Genomic DNA, 6420 nt, shown 5'->3' on the forward strand with positions numbered 1-6420 from the left:
AAACCATAAGCAAAAGTTGAATAAGTGAATATATGAGTAACAACATAGATAAAATTATACTTGATTTTATTAGAAGTAGGCTGCAAGTTTAAGGAACCTAGAAAAAATGAGAAATCAGGAAACTGCCATCAAGTTTACCAACTAGCATGAAGATTAGTTTACCAAATGTGAATGTCTTGAAAAGGTCACTTGTCCCAGGAAAAAATGACCATACAATATCCCTGGAAGCATTGAAATAGTGAGGACAGTCTTGCATTTACTTTACTTAACAATGGTCACCTATCAATCAGTTCAAAGATGGGTTATTTTTATGTCTTCCACAACCTCACAACTTCACTTCTGCTGGACAACATTCCACAAATTAACTAATTTGAGCTTTTTTTACAATAAAGAGTGTTCCCCATTTGTAATAAGTATCTCATTCATAGGGCCAGTTGAAAGCCCATTATCACTTTACACTGCAAATCACATTTCATCCACCCAAGATGATCCCTATGAAATGAGAATAAAAAATAATGAAAATAAAATTTTAATTAATTCTATGATACTGAAATTTCCTCACAAACAAAGCATTCGGTTACAAAAATAAAGATAGACCAAAACAAAATTTGAAGAAACAACTTGAAACCATGAAAAATTCCATGGCCATTTCTGCTCAACGTTGTTTAGTCTGCAAATAAAACAGAAGGAAGAAACTTAACACCTTGGACATCACTATAGATTTCATAAGACAAAAAGAACAAATCCATCCTTTTGACCTTCAAGACCCCATGAGTCCATGACTCCTACCACTGAACGCTGTTATGAATCAAAACAGAGAAGCACAGTATTAGTAAGCATTTAAAGCAAAAAACTATAGCTAAAACAACACCAGAATACTAATTCCCTCAAGAGCACCACTCCCTAGCATTCTGGAACATCCGCAACCATGGACTAGGGCCTTTTTTGTCCACATTCCATTGTTTTGGATACCAGGGATACTGCCACATCAAGAAGCAACGCTCTGGATGAGGCATCATGGCAAGATGCCTCCCATCTGGAGAACAAATGGCTGCAACCCCTAATGGAGAGCCATTCAAATTGAAAGGGTAAGTTTCTGTCACATTCCCATCATCATCACAATATCTTACTGGGGCCAAGTCTGAATGAAGCACACGATCCAAAACTCCATCATCAGGGAAAAATGCTTTTCCCTCACCATGAGCAGCCCATACACCCAATGTGCTACCCTCCATTCCTTTGAACATTATAGCAGGTGAGTCCTTTATTGACACACTTGTGAAACGACATTCAAAACGGCCTGACTCATTGTGAATGAACCTTGGCTGCGATGGATCCCCACCAGCACCATGCACACCACCAACCTGGGGACCTGGGACCCACCCCAACAAAGCCATGAGCTGACACCCATTGCAAACACCAAGACTAAAAGTATCTGGTCGCTTGTAAAACTCCTGAAATTGATTCAGAAGGGGTTGATTGAATCGTATTGAAGCAGACCAACCTTTTGCAGAATCAAGCACATCAGCATAGCTAAAACCTCCAACAAACACAATACCACGGAATTCATCCAGAGAGATGGTTCCTTTAAGCAGGTCAGACATTGTAACATCCCATGGGTCAAAACCAGCAGCATAAAATGCTGCAGACATTTCTCTGTCACCATTGCTGCCTTCTTCTCGAATCACAGCTACTCTTGGTTTTGAAGCTGCATTCATATATTTCTCATCTGTGAAGGTAGGAGTAAAGGACAATTCCCATGAAGGTTCATGCCTAAATTTCAACCCTTCTTTCTCTGATTCAACACAAGTGGGCAATCTTTGGAACTTTTCCAGCTGAAAACTGGTATCCTCCCACATATCCCGAAGCAGTGAAGTTTTCTCATTCAAATGAATTACCTCATCTACCTTTAACTCTATTGAGGGACTGGCTGTTACTTGTCCAATTATCTCAGAAGAAACACCAAAACTGCCAAGCTTTCCTACTACAGTGTCCAAGTTCTTCTTGCTAACCTCAAGAATTACACCAAGTTCTTCTGCAAAAAGTGTTTGGAAGAGGCCCTTCCCCTTCGAAGACATGTCCAAGATGATGCCACAATTTCCAGCAAATGCCATTTCCAAGGCACAAACCAATAGCCCCCCATCACTGATGTCATGACCAGCAGAGATCAAATCATCTGCAATAAGGTCCTGAATGCCCTCAAAAACTCGTTTGAGGTAAGAAACATCTTCAAGATCAGGACACTCATCCCCAAGTTGGTCAAAAACCTGAGCAAGAGCAGATCCACCCAACCTCCGCTTTCCTTTTGACAAATCAACATGGAGCAGAATACCATCATCTCCTAGCTTCAAATCTGGTGTTACTGTTTTTGTTATGTCAGGACAAGTGACATAGACACTGATTACAAGATTCCCAGGAGCCTTGACAACCTCACCAGCAGAATGGGCTGCCATGGAAAGACTGTCTTTCCCCCCATCAATTGCTATACCAAGTTCGATCATAGCTTCTGAAAGGGCTGTAGCAGCATCATACATAGCTGCTCCTTCCCCATCAAGCTTGGCAGCATACATCCAATTACCACTCGCTTTAACATCAGAAAGAGAAGTGACTTTTGCCCAAACAAGATTTGTGAGTGCTTCCCCGACGGCCAATCTTGCCATTGCTTTTGGATCCAGCAGACCTTTGATTGGCTGCTCCCCAATGGCGCATGCACCTCCAGTGAAATCAGTATAAGTCTGACCAATGACTGCAACATCAGAAAGAGGAATTTGCAAGGGGCCAACAGTTTGCTGCTGTGCCACAAGACCAGTAACACACCTATCCACTTTTGTTGTCAAGAAGCGTTTTGAACAGACAGATGGAAGTCTCAGTACCCTCTTCAAAGAATCCATCACTGTGATCCCAGGAGCAATATCAAGAGGCTCTCGTGCATGAACCACCCGGTGGAATTCAAATGATTTCTGAGGCATGTCCCCAAGTACTTTCTCAAGCTCAAGATCCACAGCAGGAGGAGGAGGAGGGAGTCCGCTTGAATGGCATTTTTCAATAGCTAAGCTATCAACTAATACAATACGTCCCTCACCATTTATTTTTCCAATAACAGCCATAGAAACCCTTTCTCTATCACAGATTGATTGTAACAGGTTGCGGCTTTCAGGCTTCACCAAGATTGCATCTTGCTCCTGATATTCTGCACCCCAAATCTCTAAGACAGACATTGTGTGATCACCGACCACAACTGCCCTGATATCAATCTCAGCACCCTTTGGGTATATGATTTCCTTAACTACATTACAGTTCCCACCAGCCCCCTGATCATGAATGCTGATAATTGGGTTATTCTCCCCCATTTCAATGCAGGAACGAACAACACGATACAACTTTTGTGCCATCTCAGCATCTCCACGCTGAACAGCATTAAAATCAAGCTCTGCATCATTCTGGCCACTAACCATGCTAGACGCTGCGCCTCCTCCCATTCCTATACGATATGCAGGGCCCCCAATCTTCACAACTAACATTCCAATGTCAGGCTCTTCTTTAACTATATGGGTGTGATCAATCTGACCTATTCCTGCACTAAACATTATTGGCTTCAACCATTCTCGTCTCTCCCCACTCGGCAGTCTCATTCCAAAAGTTCTAGTGTAGCCCAGAATCAAGGGCTCTCCAAATTTGTTCCCATAGTCTGATGCACCATTACTAGCATCAATAAGGATCTGCAAAGGCGATGCCAAGTTTGAAGGGTATGTAAAAGATGGATCTTCCCATGGGGCATAAGACCCATCTATTTTGAGGTTCCCAATACAATAACCAGCTGCAGCTGCACCCCCAAAAGAACCCTTTCCCGTCGCATGGGTATCCCTAATACGACCTCCTGCACCTGTTTCTGCACCAGGGTAAGGTGCCACTGCACATGGGAAATTATGGGTCTCAGCGGTAAATAAAATATCAAGGTAACGAGCAGCCATCTCTAATGGACATATTGACCCAGGCTGAATAGGTCGTAATTGCTTCACATGGAAGCCCTTGATAGCACTCGAGTTATCCTTGAACCCAATAACAGAATTGTTTGGGTTTGCCTGCAAAGTGCTCTTCACAATCTGCATGAGTGTCCTATTCATTGGCTGTCCATCAATAATCATTTTACCAGTAAAAAACCAGTGCCTGCTGTGCTCACTATTGGATTGTGCTATGTCAAACAATTCCACATTGGATGGATTCCGCTTGATGTCCTCCCTAAATAGCCGGGTGTAATACTGTAGATCTTGCTCATCAAATGCCAAGCCCATTTCCTGATTAATTTCCTCCAATGCCTTCCGGCCCTTCTCCATGACAGGTACAAAACGAACTTCCTCTGGAACCACATTAGTCTCAAATGATGTGAGCTTCTGGGTATACACACACTCAGTCATACGATCATGAACCATTGCAGCAAACTCATTAATCTGATGATCCTGCAGTACACCCTGACAAAACAACAAATACCTCCTCGATCGTTCCATACGGGTAACCTCTGTCAACCCACATGCTCGACAAATTGATACAGCATTAGAAGACCAAGCTGTAGTAAAAGACAACCGAGGCCCAACCTCAACTATGACTGAATTTAACCCCTCCTGCTTCTTCTTCTCGAGAAAGCTCTCCTTCCCCAAATTCTCAGGCTCATAAGTCTCCTGAAGAAGCCACTTAAGGACAGCAAGCTTTTCACTTGAAAGCCTTGAATCAAGCCCAATATTGAAGCACTGTTCAGTTTTCAAACCAACAATCTGATTTGAGACTTTGGTTTGAACAGACTTCAAAAGCTCAGCAGTTGCACCTTCCTGGAGCAGCGGAATCCGGAAAAAATGGATAACTTCCTCGGCAGGTTTCTCAACCAAGCTTGATTGCTCATCAACTGTACTGCTCACACCCCCAGAAACAATAGCTCTGGGCTTTGCTTGAGCACAACACCTCAATGAAACCCCTCTTCTATTAGATATACCCAGTTTTGGATTCTGTCTATTGAGTGTACCCCACAGCAAACGACTTCTATTTCTTTGAAAATTTCTATGTAAAAACAGATTTTGCCTACTGGTACCCTGAAATACAAAACAAAATATAGACACAAATTTTTATAAAAAAAATGCTAGCTTAAGCCACGGCCCAGAAAGACAACCAATATGCGCACACGCACAAACACAAAAAGTTAAAACTTCGCTTGCTTGATTAGAAAACATGAAGTACTAAACAAAATGGAATTTTAACAACATGCACTTTTTAGTACCCAAACAAAACAAAAGTTACTTTACCATCACAAAATTCCCAATCTTTCATATATTTTCCTATAATTCCTCAGCAACCAAACAGAATGGACATGACAACATACCTGCAAGAACTCTGCCGCTGTAATTTCCCGAGCACCGGCCATTTTCCTCAGACCTGAAACCACATAACACATCATAATTATAAGCAAAAAAAAAACCCCAAAAAAAAAAAAAAAAAAAAACCATTCTTTACATAGACCCATATCAAAATTTGATACTCTCCCAAGGAAAAAAGAAATACCCAGAAAACAAAACCCCAAAAAAAAAAACCTCCTTACAACTCAATCATACCAACATTTCATTATCAATGATAATATAAGTTTCGAAAATGAAATCGATAAAACACGAAAGCAAGAACAATAATATCAGAGAGAGAACCTTTGTGTGAATCAGTGGCAAAGACCGATGAGCTAGGGTTTTAGACTGATATAAACCCCCAGATATGGGATCAAGCGAGAGTTCCTTTAGTCCAACAAGTCAGCGTTACACTGAGAAATTTTATAAAATAGAGTCACGTCAACGAGTGTCTGTAACGTTAACCGTTCCTTTAAAGGGGATTTTATTAAAAAATAACTATAAATCCCAAACTATATTATTAGTTAAGTAAGGTTTGGAACGTATTTGGTTTCTAATAATTCGAGTTTTTTGCACTTAATTTTATTCAGTGAATTTGCACTTGAAAATCGAGTGTCTCACACTCGATTTTCTTAGAGCAAAATCGAGTGTCTCACACTCGATTTGTTAAAAATGAAATTTGTTTCAAACCTTACCTAATTAATAATATAGTTTGGGTTTTATAGTTATTTTTTTAATAAAATCCCTTTAAATGCTTTGACATTATTTTTACGGAAAAAATATATATATATATATATCAAAAAAAAATTATGCAAAAAATTTTTTTAGATAGATTATTAATCAATCTGTAAGAGTATTTATTAGCATTTTTTTTTTATAAAATATTCTATTTATCTATTTTATAGTATTTAATATTGGGTGGCATACATTAATCATTTTTTTAAAAAAAAATTATGAAAAATTGAAAAAATGGTCAAATCAGTTACTTTTTTATTTTTTTATAAAAAGTTTTCTAAAATGATTTACTAACGTATGCTTT

At 39.8% G+C, this 6420-nt stretch overlaps 1 protein-coding gene across 1 annotated transcript; it reads right to left on the reverse strand.

Annotated features, from left to right (window-relative positions):
* Positions 1–513: 513 nt before the first annotated feature.
* On the reverse strand, positions 514–5816 carry LOC115955388 (probable phosphoribosylformylglycinamidine synthase, chloroplastic/mitochondrial). Its single transcript, XM_031073501.1, has 3 exons — positions 5685–5816; positions 5369–5421; positions 514–5081 (listed from the first exon to the last, which is right to left on the reverse strand). Exons 2-3 carry the CDS (start codon positions 5408–5410, stop codon positions 888–890), a joined length of 4236 nt encoding a protein of 1411 aa, XP_030929361.1. The 5' UTR covers positions 5411–5421; positions 5685–5816; the 3' UTR covers positions 514–887.
* Between the last annotated feature and the right edge of the window lie 604 nt (positions 5817–6420).

The sequence above is a fragment of the Quercus lobata genome, chromosome 8 (assembly GCF_001633185.2).
Source record: "Quercus lobata isolate SW786 chromosome 8, ValleyOak3.0 Primary Assembly, whole genome shotgun sequence".
In the NCBI taxonomy this organism is placed as follows: Eukaryota; Viridiplantae; Streptophyta; class Magnoliopsida; order Fagales; family Fagaceae; genus Quercus; species Quercus lobata.